This window comes from Dryobates pubescens, chromosome 1 (assembly GCF_014839835.1).
Source record: "Dryobates pubescens isolate bDryPub1 chromosome 1, bDryPub1.pri, whole genome shotgun sequence".
In the NCBI taxonomy this organism is placed as follows: domain Eukaryota; kingdom Metazoa; phylum Chordata; class Aves; order Piciformes; family Picidae; genus Dryobates; species Dryobates pubescens.
The window spans coordinates 65,862,293-65,881,618 of NC_071612.1; the positions used below are offsets into that span (position 1 = coordinate 65,862,293).

General features: G+C 39.0%; 1 protein-coding gene across 1 annotated transcript in view; it reads left to right on the forward strand.

Moving 5' to 3' along the window:
* Window positions 1–19,326, forward strand: part of CACNA1D (calcium voltage-gated channel subunit alpha1 D) — a 168,216-nt gene that overhangs the window by 119,497 nt on the left and 29,393 nt on the right. Inside the window, exons 25-27 of the mRNA XM_054179264.1 lie at window positions 188–298; window positions 5,753–5,836; window positions 6,166–6,249. Coding sequence (XP_054035239.1) covers window positions 188–298; window positions 5,753–5,836; window positions 6,166–6,249 — 279 coding nt within the window. The remainder of the gene's footprint in view (window positions 1–187; window positions 299–5,752; window positions 5,837–6,165; window positions 6,250–19,326) is intronic.

The following is a 19,326-nucleotide window of genomic DNA, read 5'->3' on the forward strand; positions in this document are numbered from 1 at the left end:
TTTAAAGAATTCCATTTTTGACCAAAGGCATTCAACTAGTCTTTTATTTATATAAGACTATATAAATAGTGTGCATCACATATACTGCTAGAAAATATTTTCCTGTCAGCTTTGTCTTAGGCTGCCTTACTTTCCCTTAGTGTTCTAAAATCTTCAGTTTAAAAGGATTGTATTTTTTCATTCACAGCACTATGGACAGTCTAAGCTCTTCAATGATGCAATGGACATTATGAATATGGTTTTCACAGGAGTGTTCACTGTTGAAATGGTTTTGAAACTGATTGCATTCAAACCCAAGGTAAGTTTAAGATACCATTTAATTAGGTCATCGTCACAGGAATTAAGTATAACGTAAGTTTCACACTAGCTATGTATTATTCAAAGAACAAAACCTACATTTTCCATACTTACGCATCAGTGAAATCCTAACCAAAATGTTAGTTTGATAATATGTCGAGGAATGAAACGCAGATACCAGGAAAAAAAAATACTGTAAGGTATTATTATGAAATCTGGAATATTTTGAGATAATGAAAATGTCCTTTTCTAAATCAGATTTCCTATTGCAAGAATTATCACTTCTCCAGTTCATGGTACTTCATTCATGACTTTACACTAAGTTACTCTCCAGTACCTCCACGTTATACTAGATTTGCTATCAAAAAATGCAGAATTCTTTACTGTATGAGTATAGCCAAGTACTACAAACATACACATAAATAATTTATGTATTCAAAAGTGTTTATATTTTCTGTTGCACATTACTTGGTGGAGATCCTCACAGTGAGTAGTTGATTCCTTGCCTTAAAGGGACACTGTCAAAATGAATAATACAGGCACATTTTCAAAGACAGATGTGCAAGAGAAACTGACAATGGTAATTACTTATTGGAAAAAAAAAAAAGATGAAACTCAAACTGTGACAGTTAATGCAGCCTTTTTGTTCTGTTCTCATATTGCGTTTATGACAGTGCAAACGTTAATAATGATAAGCCAAACTAAATTTTGTTTTTAGTCCAATGAAATCAATCTTTATTCTGGGCTTATGTCTGTGTAAATAAGTAAAATGTGCTCATTCACTGTACATGGAATTTGAAAAAAGCCATTTGAAGTTTACTGACCTCACCATCTAAGGCTGGTATTTTTCATTTTCCATTGCCCTTTCTTTAAAGTAATCAGAATTATCTGCATCTGTAATTGGTTGTGAACTGTGCCCTTTCTTGGTGTTAAGTAGTGAACTAGATGACTCTAGGCTGTGTGGGCAATCTCATTCCTGCTTTAGACAAGCCAGCTCTCATGCTCACAGCAACCTAGTCATGGCTGCCCAGAGTTCATTGTGGAGCAGATGCAGAACTACTTTCAGCTTTTCAAAACTAGTGACTCAGCTTGCATTTAGCCATAAGCTTGGCTGTGCAGCCTGAGCTGCTTGATTTAAAGCTAGCTTGTATTTGCCTGCAGAAGTAAACAAATTGTACATCACTTGAGGTCTGGTGTTGAGATGTGAAGTGTGGAGTTCTGGGTGACTGCTTGCCCACTCTCCCGTAGTCTTGCTCTGCACAGTCCAGTCCATTGTACATTTCTAATGAATTTCTATGTATTTTTGTGTCACCTACCTTATTTAAATGATAAGAATTTAACTTCAAAAATAAAACAGTGTGAGGACGCAGAGGAGATAGCTCAGATATGTGGACCACAGTGTCATGAGTATGATGATTGTGTTTCCTGATTTGTATTGCCTGTTCTCTATTCTTGTTTCACACTGAAATTTCAGAAGATTTTGCTGCATTTTATCATCTGCTCTTTGAAAGAAGATTGTGAATGCTTGTATGGTTCTCCATGCACTTGTGACGGTAGTCAGAAATAACAGCTGAATCAAAATACAGTGGTCTGATCATAAGTGTATCAAACACAGTGCTCCATTTGTTTTATGGACTTCCTATTCATTATCAAATGCAATGTCTTAATACTGGTCTCTAAGACCAGTACAATTTAAGTTTTGTACAATTTAAGTTTTAAATCTGCAACATGCTTTCTATCTGAATGAAAAGTGTTAACTTCAAGATCTCTCTGTGAGAGATCCCTGGATCTAAGCCCTGAGAGTTTGAAGGGCAGAGACTGTCAGGGCAAGGTCCTCATTTCCTGAATTTTGTTCTGCTGTAGATGCAGAACACCTTAAACTTGTTAATTAGCAAGGCAAAGTTGAGAGACCATTTGGCACAGATTGATCAGCAGGAAGGGAAAGGAGTTAAATCTCTTTAAGGTTATTCCTGTTATTCTTTGAAGACTTTAATTTTCTAAAATGTCAGGTACTCTCTAACAGAACACATTGCCAACCAATATTACCTAGCTCACCAATAATTGCTAGCAGTCTTAAGCAGAATGTGAATGTCTGTCAGTAACCAAAAATTTAAACTAGATGCATGCCTAAAATGACAATGAAATGTTTTAACTAATTAAGATTTAATAACATAGGAACAATCTGAAACCCAGCTTAATGTTTTGCATAAGGGTCCATGAGGAAAGATTGATTCATTTCCTCTGTCACTGATGGGTTTCTTTATCTAACCTGGCAGAATGGGTAGTTTTATTTATTCATTCTGTGCATCAAAATAATATATTGTTTCAGAGAAGATAAAAGCATCACATAAAAACTCCATTACTCTATGAAAATAACAATAGATAAAACCATTAGTCTTTATCTCATCTGCTTGACAGTGTCCCCTTAATAGGTTGACAAAAATCCTGTGAAAACTGTGATCTTTTGGTTTCACTGGTCATGAAAATCTCTAGACTACTATAAATTATTGATATTCTTACAATGATACTGTGTTGTTTAAAACCAAGGTACTGCAGACTGTCTTCCAAGTCTGAAATACATAAAACTTGGATAAATGATAGATAATAAAGGTGATTCTGAGTGTCTGGTGCACTTCTTGACTGGTAAATTGGAACATACAGTACTTTACAGAATGAGGCCCTAGACTTTTCAACTCAGTTCTAAAAGGACTAAAATATTTATGTGGTAGAGTTATAGAAACATTTTTTTGTGTTAATTCTCTATGCCTACATACTCCCCAGGATATGTGATTTTTACCCTTCAGCATTTCTCAGTGAACAAATTTTTCATAATGCAAGTTAAAAGGGCAGGCATTGTTTTTCACATTTGCTAAAATCCATTACTCAGCATGGTTTAGTAGAGTACCAAACAAAACACAGCTGTGAAATCTAAAATAATACATCAACACATAATGTGTCTTCAGCTTCATGATAGCTTAGCTGTTACTTAAACTTGTGATAATTTTCCATGTTGTTTTATATCAGATTTTTGTAAGAAAAAAGGAAAGATGGCTAGTAAGTGAATTGATCTTGGGTCATTGCAGTGGTGAAAACAACTTATTTGCATGATGTTTATTTGCTGTGACTTGTCCATTCCTCCCTTTTCCAAAACCATCTTTATTTTCTCGTAGTTTTTTTGTTTTGTTTTGTTTATTTGTATGCTTTTGCTTCACATATTACTTTGAACAATATTTGTCTATACTGATGGAAAAGGTTTCATAAAATAAATGAATGTGTAAAGTATTTTAGCTGTGTTGAATCAAAATGTGAATTTGTTATTTCAGTGCTGTAGAGTGTGCCTAGTAAAGTAACTTTTTCCATAGCTGAAATTTGTCTGTATTTGGAGGCCCTTTTTGATTCCTGTTGTTGTAGAGGAAGAGGGATAGCACATCTCAGGACTGGTTATCTGTTTGCTGTTTGACAATATTATTATATATATATTAAAATCAGGAGTGATACTTCTTTTAAATAAGACAAATAAGGAATATGAATTATTAGGAAGAACACTGAGAGTAGTTCCCCTTTGTTACTTAGCAGCTGCTAATCTCTTTGGAATTACAAATTTCAGTATCATTGATATTCTGGCTCAGCTTGATGTTTAGTAGAAACCTTTAGAATGGCTTGTTCTTCTGAAGCAGGATGTGTAAGGAAGGAGCAATGGGGGTTATGGCTCTCAGAAATAGATGTGTTTGTTCAGGAGGCCAAATCCGTGAACACTGCCTTTTGCCCCAGAACATGAATTGATGAAAGACCCAATGTATGTGGCACAAAAGGCTGTAGTGATAATCATACTACCATCTATTTCCTTCTTGCAGCCCCTTACTTAAATCAGGGAATTATTATACAGCAACTTGTGTTGCAAAAGAGCTAAAAAAGAGTAGCATTAGAAGCACAATGAAGCTTTCCTGACTGCTTAGAATTCCTGGAATACTCTGTAGAGCTGCTGCCATCTGCAGCAGCTCTCTTGTAGACTTCAGGAGCAAGTTTTCACATGAAATAAATTTTCTTTTGCCCCCAAATACTAGGTGAAACCTTTAAACTGTGAAATTCTAACAGTTTAAAATCTTGAGATTTTGTAGCTGATTTTGCATTTCTTTGTTAATAACACGTTAACAACTTAAACTATTCAGCTAAAACATTATGTTCTAATAAGCAGTGTAGTAATAATTGTAAATAGATACAAGTTAGATTAGCACACTAGTAATTTCAAACACTTTGCTAAATCTGTTTTTCAGAGCTCTATTAGTGTCAGACAAGTTATTATTTTAAAATTAATTACCAGGAGAGTAGAATGTGCATGTACAAAATATACATTTCAGCCTTTATCATGTAATGCACATTCTTTAGTTATGGTTGGCTGATAAATTAATATGAGAAAAAAGGCAATTTTTGCATTTCTGGATTTCTGTAATAACTACAGAAAATTGACATAGTGCAAAAAATATACAGAATCTTGTCTCCTTGGAGTGCCTTCAGCGGAATGATACATCTTCATTTGTTCCCAGTGACAGACTGATTCTGGAACCTACCTCAGGGTTTCTTCTGAAATACATTTTTGCTCAAACATGCAATTTTGATGCCAGTGTAAAATGCATGATAGCACTTTACAACCATTTGCAGCAGCGTGCCGGTAACATACAGATAGGTTTAACCATACACATACTTTTAAAGCCATAAAATGTCAGAAGGATGACAAAGGAACTAATGAAGAGGTTTTTTCAGTTATTGGTCTAGCTGCCTTAAAGGCATTAAGAAATTGTTCAAGTTGCTAAGGTTCCTAGCATTGACCTTAATGGTTACAGAATCAGGCCCTGAATGCAAATGTAGTGTGAGTTCCTGTATTAAACCTAGTTTCTGAATGGAAGCTTAAGTCAGTTCTCTTAAATTTATGCACAGTTCCACATCAATAATTGTGCGTAATTAACCAGTGATGAGCCTTGACTCTTTGAATGTTTTTACCAATCACTTAGACAGGACTATCATAAAGTCATTAATGTTAAGGAGGTTTCAGTTGGCTTGATCTTGTAGAAATATTATTGAAGGGATTTTTGTCATGCTTGATAGGGTATGTATGTTTGGATTTTTCAGTCTTGATAGAAATCCAAACCCAGTTTTGGACAATGGCTTGCTTGCCAACATTGTGCTTATACAGTGGCGTATTATGCATGTGTACTGCGTGTGTCTGTCTGTGTGTGTGTCTGTACATGTATATATATAAAGTATATATATACACACACATGCACATTTATGTTGCTTTTCCTTCAGTAGGCAATATTGTTTGTTTTGTTTTGTTTTCTCATTAGACCACAGGTTTTGTTTAACTAATTTCTGTTTATGCAAAACTAAACAGAAGTATGCAAATATTTGACATTTCATGTGTAATCACAAACGTTTGCACCCTGCCTGCTCTGTTCAGGGCTATTTTAGTGATGCCTGGAATACGTTTGACTCCCTCATCGTTATTGGCAGCATAGTAGACGTCGTTCTCAGTGAAGCTGATGTGAGTATACCCCAGCTTACTTTCCCCAGTCCCTACTTCTCTTTCTCTGTCTCCCCACTATTTCCATCATCTGGACAAGTCACAGATTTTGATCTGATGTTTCTAAAGTTTAAGTACAGACCAGTCATAGGCCAATTATGTTGATATGGGAAATAAATAGCCTTTTTTTTCTACCAATTTTTTTTAGCTACGAGAGGGAAAGATTAGATTGTATAGTGGTACATCAGAGAAGCCTAGAGTGTTTCTGTGTTATAACACTGTCCTTTTCTTCTCTTTTTCTGTTTGTGTTTCTCTCTTGCTCTCTTTCTGCTGAATGCTTGTCCTAACAGCACTATTTCACTGATGCATGGAACACTTTTGATGCCTTAATTGTTGTTGGTAGCGTCGTTGATATTGCTATAACAGAAGTTAATGTAAGTAGCAACTGTTCATGCACTAAAAAGTAATTGCTGTCATCAAGAAATACAGAAAATGTAAACTTTATCCCTCAAAATCCTTTTTTAGAAAAGAATGTTTTGTCCAGGGATCAAAGATCAAAACATTGATGCAATTGTTTGTAAAAGCTGCTATTGTAAATCTCTATACCTGTACAGTTGCACATGCAAACAGCATAGTGAGGCAATGAGAATTATGTTTTTCTATGTATGTACAGAAAATACTGAACAGGTTTTATATATAGAAAAGGAATTAAGCCTCTGTTGCTAGTTTACTTGAAGCCCAGTGATTTTCATAGGTGGCTTCGCCAAGGTAATTCAAGATTCTCTAAGTTGTTTCAGTGGCTTATTTTAACAAAAAATGATCTTTTTACTGCAGGTGGATTGGCTTGCAGAGTCATGTTAATATTCATATCTCATCATGTAGGTGAAGAAGGGTACACAGAGGAGCTAAGACTGTCCATACCTTGAAAAATGAAATGTTTATTTTTTCCTATTCTTTTTTCTTTTCCCATCCTGCAGTAAATGTTTTGAAATTCAAACTACTCTTAAAGTACTTGGGGGAACTCCATTTTTTCACTAGAATTTTGACTGATGACTATTGTGCATGCAGATTTCTTAACAGAAAGGTCCCTTTCCAAGAAAAAATAGTGAAATACTAATTTTCATCTGTTTTCTATCTCACTAGTAGCTGATTTTAGCAAGGAAAGCGATCACTAATATGATAAATGAAAGATTACATAATACATACCAGTTCTGTGGCAGATATGCAAGTGCTTTCCATACTTACATGTTCCTTTGTGTAATTAGTCAAAATTTCAGAGCAAAGTACTCTTCCTCCTTCATGAGTCTTGAGACCTCCAAGAGGAGAAACTGAAGGAAGTGAGACTTAGATCAAACACAGCCATGGAAAATGCTCAGGGGGTGCACGGACTAAGTAGGCGAGGTTAGCATATTCCACCTGCTGAAGATCTTAACTTAATTCTCAGAACGACAAACAGGTATCCAGAAATACCCATGACGAAAGAGATTCCCAGCATTCAAACATTTTCCCTGTACTGAAGAACTGACTAATTGGAGAAAGCTGTAGATAAAAATAGTTGCTGGGTATTCTTTGAAGATGTTTAACTTCCATGTTTTCCTACTGCAGTTTAGGAGCTGGCTAATGATATCCCTTTTCAATTAAATTTATTAACCTACTTGCTAAACATATATTTCTTTTTTCTTTCCCCAGTAGATTGTATTACTTAAGCAAATGGTTTCTTTTCAGTAGGGATATTTAATAGGAGTAACATTTCAAAATACTTCTTAATTTGGGTAAATACTTTCCAGTGGTGAATAGTAAAGTTGCAGTATCCTTGTCATTTAATTGAAACAGTTTTTCAGAGAAAATGCATATTAAATTTTATTTTCTGAATTGGTTCATGTTAGGAACTGGCTTATTTGGATCACAGTCCTCCTGTCAGTAGCAGAAATTATACCCTTTTCTCCCTTCAGACAGTACCTTGACTTTGGAACTGTGAATACATGAGGGAATTATAGGCCTGTCAGCCTGACCTCAGTGCCAGGCAAGATTATGGACCAGGGCATCTTGAGTGCAGTCACACAGCACTTAGAGGATGGCCAAGGGATCAGGCCCAGCCAGCATGGGTTTAGGAAGGGCAGGTCCTGCCTGACCAACCTGATCTCCTTCTATGATCAGGTGACTGCCTGGTGGATGTGGGGCAGGCTGTGGATGTAGTCTACCTGGACCTCAGCAAGGCCTTTGACACCATCCCCCACAGCAAACTCCTGGCCAAGCTGTCAGCCCATGGCTTGGATGGGAGCACACTGCGATGGGTTAGGAACTGGCTGGAGGCTGAGCCCAGAGAGTGGTGGTGAATGGTGCCACATCCAGCTGGCAGCCAGTCACCAGTGGTGTGCCCCAGGGATCAGTGCTGGGCCCTGTGCTCTTTAACATCTTTATTGATGATCTGGATGAGGGCATTGAGTCCATCATCAGTAAATTTGCTGACGACACCAAGCTGGGGGCAGGAGTTGATCTGCTGGTGGGTAGAGAGGCTCTGCAGAGGGACCTGGACAGGCTGGACAGATGGGCAGAGTCCAAGGGCAGGAGACTGAACACATCCAAGTGCTGGGTTCTGCACATTGGCCACAGCAACCCCATGCAGTGCTACAGGATGGGGTCAGAGTGGCTGGAGAGTAGCCAGGTGGAGAGGGACCTGGGGGTGCTGGTTGATGGTAGGCTGAACATGAGCCTGCAGTGTGCCCAGGCAGCCAAGAGGCCCAATGGCATCCTGGCCTGCATCAGGAACAGTGTGGCCAGCAGGAGCAGGGAGGTCATTCTGCCCCTGTACACTGCACTGGTTAGGCCACACCTTGAGTACTGTGTCCAGTTCTGGGCCCCTCAGTTTAGGAAGGAGGTTGACTTGCTAGCGCAAGTCCAGAGAAGGGCAACAAAGTTGGTGAGAGGCTTGGAGCACAGCCCTGTGAGGAGAGGCTGAGGGAGCTGGGGTTGCTTAGCCTGGAGAAGAGGAGACTCAGGGGTGACCTTACTGCTCTCTACAACTACCTTAAGGGAGGTTGTAGTCATGCAGAGGTTGGTCTCTTCTCCCAGGCAACCAGTACCAGAACAAGAGGACACAGTCTCAGGCTGTGCCAGGGGAGGTTTAGGCTGGAGGTTAGGAGGAAGTTCTACACAGAGAGAGTGATTGCCCATTGGAATGGGCTGTCTGTGGAGGTGGTGGGGTTGCCGTTGCTGGGGGTGTTCAGGGCAAGGCTTGAGAGGATGCTTGGTTGCATGGTTTAGTTGATTGGGTAGTGTAGGATGATAGGTTGGACACGATGATCTTGAAGGTCTCTTTCAACCTGGTTTATTCTATTCTATTCTATTCTATTCTATTCTATTCTATTCTATTCTATTCTATTCTATTCTATTCTATTCTATTCTATTCTATTCTATTCTATGATGAAGTTGCCCAGGAATAGTAATTGCATTTGGAAAAATGGATCCGTTTCAGGCATTTTGGGATGGGGAGTGGGGGAAAGTAAGAAAATGCAAAATTCTCAGTATGAGAAGTATGTGTTGTTTAGATCAGCAGACCACCTAGCAGGTGCTTGGATTTGTCAGGCTGGTCTGGATTGAGACCACAGCTTGAGAACTTCTTTCAACATCTCTGTAAGCTTAAGCAGCCTTTGTCTACAGCCGTTCTCACCCTCATAGCTCTGTGAGCTGTGCTTCCACTAGAGTCTGAGGATTTCACAGCTTGGCTGAATAAGGTGCTGAGCACAGCACACTGGCAAAAGTGTGGGCCATGGTAGGGCAGAAATGACCGTGTAAGGCTGCTGCCAAAGGAAATACTTCTTATACTGTGCCCATATAGGAGTCCTCTCAGAGCATATTGGCACTGGCACAGACAGCAGCAATTAGTGCCTGTAGATGCTGTTGAGAGACAGTGATGTACATAGTTTTTAATGTTTTTTGGTTCTGGTGTGTTTGGTAAGCATAGTAATACCTATTCTAAATGAATTGCAACCAAGTATAGAAAACATGTATTCTTTTTTTTTATATGTTTATATATTTATTTATTTAAGATGGCAGAATTTTTCAAGCACACACAGTTTATTATCATTCATTAAATCCCTTTGCAAAGCAGCAGATTCTACACTGCCATTCAAAGAGTAAACACTATGGACTAGGTCCCTTCCAACCCCTACCATTTGGTGATGCTGTGAAAATAATTTTAAGGCTGACTCACCTTAAAGTTCCTTCCCAATTTCATGTTAAACTTTGAGACTCTCACAACTGGCTGCTTTACTGGAAAGAACTATGGATGAGTGATGTGATAAGGACCTTAGCCTGACCCTTACAGTTCAGACTGATTTTGCTCAGTTATCAAGGGGTGATGGATCTTTCTATATGTGAGCTTAAGTACCCCGAGCTGATGGGAGGGTCACTCAGTACAGAACTGCATTGCCAATCAAGAAATTTCTCAAAGTGCAATTACAGTTCATGGAACAGACTTTCCAAAACAGCCTCTAATTTGTCTGGGGGCTTGATTTGTTGTTTGGTGGTGTGGGTTTTGGGGGCTTTTTTTTTTTTTCCCCTCTGGAAAAGTTTGAATTTAGATTTTCAGCTTAAGTATTTACAATTTACCCATTATTTCCATTCATGGTAGTACTGGCCTAGATGATCCTAACATCTGAAAAGTGCAAAGAGACCATTCATGTAGAACAGCATTCCCTAATAAACTCAAGATATATTTGATTGTGAAGAGATTGGAAAAGAGCTGAAAGGGATTTCTATGACCATAAAAGATGCCCCTTATTTTACACTGTATGGGGCGGGTTAATTTGATAGCATTACTTGTAACTGATCACTCCAGAGCTTTCAGCTGTGAAGAACACTTTCACCTTAGTAATTCACACAGTTGTCTTGAAAATATTCTGGAGATCAAGTAGTGATCTTCAGGAAAACTACACACCACAGTCAAGAACCAGCACGGTCATTTCTTAGTTTTTCATGCTATAATCACTAGAGAATAAAGGCTCATCTTTGGTGTCTTGTAATACTGCACAGCAGATATTTGTGTACTAAGTATTGTCTGTTTCTGGTCTTTTCCACTTTTATTTGTGCTTTGTTTGTGCAAGTCATTAATGTATTACATTTGAAATACATTTCTGGGCTTGATTTCCCATTTTCAACATGAAACATCGAAGAGAAATAATAAAAATCTCTTGTTTTGATTCTATGGAATTATTCCTCCCTCATTAGTTTTGTGTAAATTTCTATAATAAAAATTCAGTATTTTAAAATATTTTTCTCAATCTTTTTTTTTCTGGCATTCTGATTTGTGCCATTTGACCTGTACTTTTTTATCTGACACTGATCCTGAGAAATCTACAGCTTTGCTGAGAGACTAACAAGGTTTCTGTTTCAGTGGGATTTCAAGCACAATTGAAATGGCACCTTGAAAATTTCTGCTATAGAAACTTAGGATGAGGAAGCTCAGCCTTATTTGAGGTGTGATCTGAAACAGTGTAATTTGCTGCCACTTATGTAAGCTCAGATAGTTTCAGTTGTAACTGCACAAGTACAGCCATCTTAATTGACTCGAGGTAAGAGAAGACTTGACAAAATGTGAATACCTAAAATAATGTACTCGAGATGAACTAAACATTCTTATTGGGTTGCTTATATAATTGCCTCATATTGTGGAAACAGCTCAGCATCATTCTGATGGTCAAGCTGTGTGCACTTAGGCCAATTCCAAAGGCCAGCAAGTTCTAGTATATAATATGCTTTTAGCTGACCCATTTCTTCCAAGAGAGTGAGCTGGGCTTTCTAGTTAGATATCGCCTTGGTTTCAGTGTTAAATTATGGAAATTGAATGTCATCTCTTTGGTTTGTTGTTCCCTTTGATATTTTTTTAATGTTTCATAATAATGTGTATGGTGCCCTGAGGCTGATTCTTCTGATCCAGTAACCTCCTATTGGTATGTAATCCAGGAAATTACTGTGGATTTAATATTTTTGAAGCCTGTGGAAATAAGTGTTTAATGTGTTCAGCAATTTATGTGCCTTGTCATTCTCAAGGACAGGATCAGTAACAGGCTTCAGAAATGAACCACCTCAGAGCAACATAGATTATGACAATACCCTTTTTTTCTATGATTGGGGCTTTTTTAATGTATTCTGTCATTTAATATCCCTTCCTTCAACCAGTTCTTCTTTTGTGAATCTAATTTGTTTTCATGTTCATTTTATTTTTAGAAATTTTTAGAGGCAAGTATATGTAAGTAAATACATAATATATGGTATTGCAATAATAATGAAAATAAAATAAAAACCCTACTAAAGCCTATATGGTTTGGGGTTTTGTAACCTTGTTTTCAAAAAGTTTCACATGACACACGTCTTTTTGGTCATAAAAATGGTTCCTTTTCCATTCAGAACAGCAGAGTAGTGACACAAGATGTAGTCAGTCCATCCTGGGAGACAGACTTGCAAAACTTAAGACAATGAGAGATAAATTGGAAAAATATTAGTAATTTCTTAAATGGAAATAATAAACAAGTATCAATCTGGCCTGACCATGTATTTGTCAGCTCAGAAACCATTTGGATGACCAGCACTGGATGAGTATTTGTTTGCTGCCAAAATGTTGAGAAAATAATGAACACTTCTCTTTCCTCTCATGCAGATATTTAATACAGTCCCTATGGGATTGATTTTATGCCTGAAGTTAAGTAAAATTCAAGTTCTTCACTGAAACAGTGCTTAAAGAAACAGCATGGGTATCTCCCTCCTGAGCCCAGCAGGAAAACCTGTTGGTCTTCAATCACCACTGTATACACCTGAGACTTTTTCAATGCTTACACTACTGTAGCAACTAACAGTGGATAGTAGCAGGGTCGTACATCAAAAAAGCCTCTCACAGACCCAGAAGTGCGTATTCTGCTATTTGGAAAAAGGAGCCCCATTATTTGCATTTCAGCACTAAGCAGTGCATAATGTTGACTTGTGAACAGTGGGAGGCTGCTTTCTTTTGCTGGAATGCTAGTGGAATGTGTACTGGGAGGACTAGTGCTTATTTTTGCATAGCTACTCACCCAGTTAACTGGTGGGACATCTGATGTTGCTTGTGCAGAGGAGTGGATTAAAAACCTCACATCCACCTCATGTAAGAGATTCTGGATTCCACTGTTGAACAAAAGGGCTGCAGTTCAGTTTGAATCCCACTTTATGCATCACTATCATATGTCAGAATTTAGATTTTCTTGCTAGTAATTGATATTTTTGAATACTCTCAATGAATTTTGTAGACTTGTGCAAGTGTATCTCTTTAGGCTTAAGGAAAGGTCGGAAAAATACATTCTCATATGGCTTTGCTTTCATCAGTATGAAGTCATACTGCAACAGGAAACCTACACTGTGTTGCAGCATTCAATTTGGAAATAAAAGTACATATTTAAGCTGCGTTCAAGAAAGTGTTAATATTTTAGTTACTTCAGTGCACAACTGAATATTTATTAGTTCAAATAGTAATACCATGCCAGCAAGATGTTAGTTATGAACTTGTTTTGAAATACATCTTTTACAAGGAAAAAGATGATATAAATTATATATATATGGGCATTTGGTTCATGTTGAACAAGGAATACCATGAAGGAAATTACTTGTTAGCACATTTGAATTCCATTAATTATTCTCTGAAGAAATTGTGTATGTATACACATACCTGCATACAGGCACATATATATTTCTTAAGATATTTTGGCAACCTGAATGCTTTCCTGTCCATGTTACTGTCAATACCCATATTTGTCATTCAGATATTTCCTTCTGTATTTGTAATGATTATGCTTGGCTATGCTTGGCTATGCTTGACCTCCTCTTCACCAACAGGGAAGGGCTGGTGGGGATGTGGTGGTCCGAGGCTGTTTAGGGGCCAGCGACCATGAGATGATTGAGTTTTCAGTATTTGGTCAAGCTAAGAGGGGCAGCAAGAAAACCTTCACTCTGGACTTCTGGAGGGCAGACTTCAGGTTACTCAAGGAACTAACTCAGAAGGTTCCTTGGGAAACAACCCTTAAAAACAAAGGGGTGCAGGAGAGCCAGGCCTACTTCAAGGAAGAACTGTTGAGGGTGCAGGAACAGGCTGTGCCAATGTGCCGGAAGATGAGCCCTGGGGCAGACGGCCAGCCTGCATGGGTAATGAGCTTCTAAAAGAACTAAGGGAAAAAAAGAGGGTGTATCATCTTTGGAAGAAAGGGGAGGCAACCCATGGAATGTTTAAGGATGTTGCTAGGTCTTGTAGGAAGAAAATGAGGGAGACAAAAGCACATTTGGAGCTTAGACTGGCCTCTGCTGTGGAGGACAACAAAAAGTCCTTCTATAAATACATTAATAGCAAGAGGAAAGGCAGGGACAGCCTCCACTCCTTGGTGGACACGGAGGGGAACATTGTAACAAAGGATGAGGAAAAGGCAGAGTTACTTAACACCTTCTTTGACTCAATTTTTACCAGCAGGACAGAATGTCTTCCAGAGAGCTGTACTGCAGAGCTGGCAGAAGAAGCCAGGGAGCAGCATAGTTTCCCTCTGTTCCAGGAGGAGGCAATTAGAGATCTCCTCAGCCCTTTGGATCCCCACAAGTCCATGGGACCAGATGGGATCCATCCCAGGGTGCTGAGAGAGCTGGCAGATGTGCTGGCCAAGCCACTCTCCATCATTTTTCAGCAGTCCTGGCTCACTGGAGAGGTCCCAGAGGACTGGAAGCTGCCAACGTGGTGCCCATCCACAAGAAGGGCCGGTTGGATGAGCCAGGGAATTATAGACCTATCAGCCTGACCTCAGTGCCAGGCAAGATTATGGACCAGGGCATCTTGAGTGCAATCACACAACACTTAGAGGAATGCCAAGGGATCAGGCCCAGCCAGCATGGATTTAGGTAGGGCAGGTCCTGCCTGACCAACCTGATCTCCTTCTATGATCAGGTGACTGCCTGGTGGATGTGGGGCAGGCTGTGGATGTAGTCTACCTGGACCTCAGCAAGGCCTTTGACACCGTCCCCCACAGCAAACTCCTAGCCAAGCTGTCAGCCCATGGCTTGGATGGGAGCACACTGCGATGGGTTAGGAACTGGCTGGAGGCTGAGCCCAGAGAGTGGTGGTGAATGGTGCCACATCCAGCTGGCAGCCAGGCACTAGTGGTGTGCCCCAAGGATCAGTGCTGGGCCCCATGCTCTTTAACATCTTTATTGATGATCTGGATGAGGGCATTGAGTCCATCATCAGTAAATTTGCTGACGACACCAAGCTGGGGGCAGGAGTTGATCTGCTGGTGGGTAGAGAGGCTCTGCAGAGGGACCTGGACAGGCTGGACAGATGGGCAGAGTCCAAGGGCAGGAGATTGAACATATCCAAGTGCCAGGGGCTGCACATTGGCCACAGCAACCCCATGCAGAGCTACAGGCTGGGGTCAGAGAGGCTGGAGAGCAGCCAGGTGGAGAGGGACCTGGGGGTGCTGGTTGATGGTAGGCTGAACATGAGCCTGCAGTGTGCCCAGGTGGCCAAGAGGCCCAATGGCATCCTGGCCTGCATCAGGAACAGTGTGGCCAGCAGGAGCAGGGAGGTCATTCTGCCCCTGTACACTGCACAGGTTAGGCCACACCTCGAGTACTGTGTCCAGTTCTGGGCCCCTCAGTTTAGGAAGGAGGTTGACTTGCTGGCGCAAGTCCAGAGAAGGGCAACAAAATTGGTGAGAGGCTTGACAGGGTGCTTGGTTGCATGGTTTTGCTGGTTGGGTGGTGTTGGCTGATAGGTTGGACACGATGATCTTGAAGGTCTCTTCCAACCTGGTCTATTCTATTCTATTCTATTCTATTCTATTCTATTCTATTCTATTCTATTCTATTCTCTCTCGTCATCATGTGTTCAGTTCTTTGGACATACTCATACTCTTTGGCACAATCTGTAAAAACCAGAAGCATTTGGCCAGCACTGTGTACTAATACCCACTGGTTTTCACTGCGTTTATTTTTTCCTAAAGACAGAATGAGTTTGCTTCCAATGCATGAGGCAATCTGTTTCACATTGTTTGCAGTTTTAATGCTGTTGCTGTTTTCGGTTAGGAAGTTTATTTTGACGTTTTGATGCACCATGAAAAGTGGAGTGTAATGAGGAGTTACTATTTAGAAAACATGCTGATTTTTCATCAGCAACAATAAATATTTGACTGACGGAGGTCACAGGTTGCAAACATTTTAATCAGTGGGTCACAAATTTTGGTTTATTACTGGTTAGTGTTTTTTGAAGAGTTTGGTTTATTTGGGGAAGAAAGCTGCTGAGTTGAACTCTGATTAAGAAAAAAGAAAAACCCTGTGTTCCTGCCTATTGAGTGTATTTAAGAATTGGCTTTAAAATGATGTAGTGTTGAAATGCTTTGCTGTACTAGACTCTCAGTAGCTGGCACAGGGCTGATACTTTATTGCAGTGCATCTGATATCCAAGCAGTGAAAGCAGAAGCTGTTCATTTATTCTAGCTGTGACAATTATGAGACTTCTAGCAGTGATCCCAGAAGCACATCTGTTGTCTCAAGAATCCCATAGTCAAACTCTTAGACCTTTACTCATTACAAAATTGCACAAAACCAGTATCTATTCTGTGCTCTTTGCCATGCTGAGCACTTAGAATAGAATAGAATAGAATAAACCAGGTTGGAAGAGACCTTCAAGATCATCATGTCCAACTTATCATCCAACACTACCCAATCAACTAAACCCTGCAACCAAGCATCCTGTCAAGCCTCGCCCTGAACACCCAGGGACGGCAACCCCACCACCTCCCCAAGCAGCCCATTCCAATGGGCAATCTCTCTCTCTGTGTAAAACTTCCTCCTAACCTCCAGCCTAAACCTCCCCTGACCAGCCTGAGACTGTGTCCCATGTGGGACAAAAAAAAAAAAGGTGATAATGACAAGCCAGTGCCCAAGCAGTTGGGACACAAGTAGTATTGGCCGAAGGTCAGGGGAAACAGCAGGTTGAAAGTACATTTCCTGGTCACAAGAATTAGTCTAATTTCATTCTTGTCAACAACCATCATCCAAAGAGAGACTCTCTGCTCTACCTCCTCCCTGTCTCAAGTCTATTCTAATACCTTACCTAGATATACATAGTGTGCCATATGTGACGTGTATGTGTCAAGTAATGAAGCTGCAAATAAGATGGTATGTTTGATAGCCTATGTTGTGTTAGCTGTAGGATGCAGACATTCTCAGTTACTGTCAGTCTGTCTGTTATTGTTGCTGAAAATGGTGTTATCTTTACCTTAGTTTCCTAGAGCTTAGTATTACTTCATGCTGGAAGGACATGCATAAATGTTAGTTTTGTCTCTTAGATGAGCATTTATTTTATAAAGAAGTATGAAAAATGTTTAATTTGTTGTCTATCGCTATATGAGGTTCATTATAATTGGTATTATGTAAAAATGGTATGTAATATAAATCAAGCTGATGTATTATCAGAGGGCAATGCTAGAGAGGGTAAAAAATTTAGATACACTCACTTTAAAATGTCAGTACCCAAAACGCTTGGACACTGACGGGCAGGATTTGAATTTTTTCAGCTTCAGGAGTTTAATTTCATTGTTTGTTTCTAGCATCTATCCACATCTTGGTAATATTGTAGAACTCACTTTTTGTGAACAGGATATTTTCCTTTTTCATTCCTGGCTTACTCTTTCCAGTGTCCATAATTTGTAATCTCTTGTGTATGACATCCTAACACTTCCCAGCAGCAGCAGGTGAGCCACCAAAACCAGGCAGTTAGGACTCCATTGTCCACAGAAGCTGAGGAAAGATTGATGATGCATTACACAGTGCAGGGTAAACACAAATATAGTCAGTGCTCTTCAGACAGTAGAAAAAAGGTGAAGGATTTTGCACTCATTGTTTGAAAGCTAATTGGGTAATCTGATCTCTGGCTGCCTTTTCAAAAGTGAGAATTAAGTAATTATTAAGATAATTTTATGTAGAAAATTGTTTTGTTTACTGATTTTTCATTTTATGAGGGTTTTTTAATAACCAAGTCATAATGCATACTCCTCATTATTCTTTCTTTTGGAAAGCAATTAAATAAGGATCTGTAGGACTAAAGTATCCTTTTTCTGTTCTTATCTATCCTATTAGATATGATTATCCTTATTATATTCCTAGCTTGTTTGGGCTCAAATCCTTTTCCTATGAAAGTTAGCGGGAGAAAAGACTCCCAAATGCAAACACCAGTATTTTACTTCTTTTTTTTTTTAGCATCAATTTGTGATAACTGTGCAGTTTAATTTGTTCTGTATCTGTCAAATACTTCATTTTATTTTTTGATGAGATAAAATACTGAATACTAGTTTAGTAATTTGCTCACTGATTAAGACAATATTAATCTCAGCATGAGTCAGTCACCAGAGTTTAATATGAAACTTGAGGCTTCACCTGCAGAAGGTATCATGGAACTCTTCCTTTAAAAGTTTCTGATAAAAAAGAACTTTCTTCTGTACCAAAAAGTTAATAGCAATGTTGGTCTGTGTGCACTAGTATAGCTTTGTGGTTGATGTAGGTAGACATCTCTGCAGGATTGTTTCTGTGGTTTATGTGACTTTTCATTTATTATGCTTGTGATTATATTTTTTTTTCCCTACTCTGTAATTTGATGGTTTTATTTCAAATTGTTAAAATATGTAGAGAATTTCTAATGTGGCAACTCTCTTTCATTGGCAGCATATTTTTTGTGCATTTTATTATATAACTTAGCCTTACTAAGCTTAGATGTTACAGCTGATTTTACAAATACTTTGCTTACTCAGGTCTAGTGAGGTCTGGGTTCTGGTTCATAATAATGCATCAGTTTAGTAATAATCCCTTAAACAGTTGTAAAACTCTTTGTTTTTCAGAAAATGCTGAAATCCTGACAGGGCAGTAGTGTACACATACTTAGATTGCATGCAGTTGAACAGTTATTTTTACCTCATTTTCCCCTTGTGATACATTTATATGTTTTGCATTAAAGTGATAAGACACGGCAATGGATATTTTAATAAACATAGCTAATATCTGACTTTAACAAAGCACTACCTATTCTTGGGGTTTTGCCATAGTGTTTGTATAATACACTGCCAGTATCCTCAGCAGAATCAGCTCCTCTCTTTTGCTTTCCTTTTTCCTAAATTTTATCTTAGGTAACAGCAATACTGAGATTTTACTCAGTGAACCATGGCATTGAGAGTGGATCTCACGCATCCACAATGTATTGCAAGCAGCACCATGCATCATGGTTATGGTTATTGCCGCCATGCATGACAATGATTATTGAAAAGCGCACCTTTAAATGGAGGATATTTTAGACAAGAGGGTTAAAGCCATCACTTGGATCCAACGTCCATAATCTAATTTGTTCTCATCTTATGAATGTTTTTTAAATGCTTCTGTTCAATTTTGGAAGAAGCTGTTGTCAGTCTGTCAGTGTACAAGCTGGTCCTTTAAGCTTTACTAGCTGGTTTGCTAAG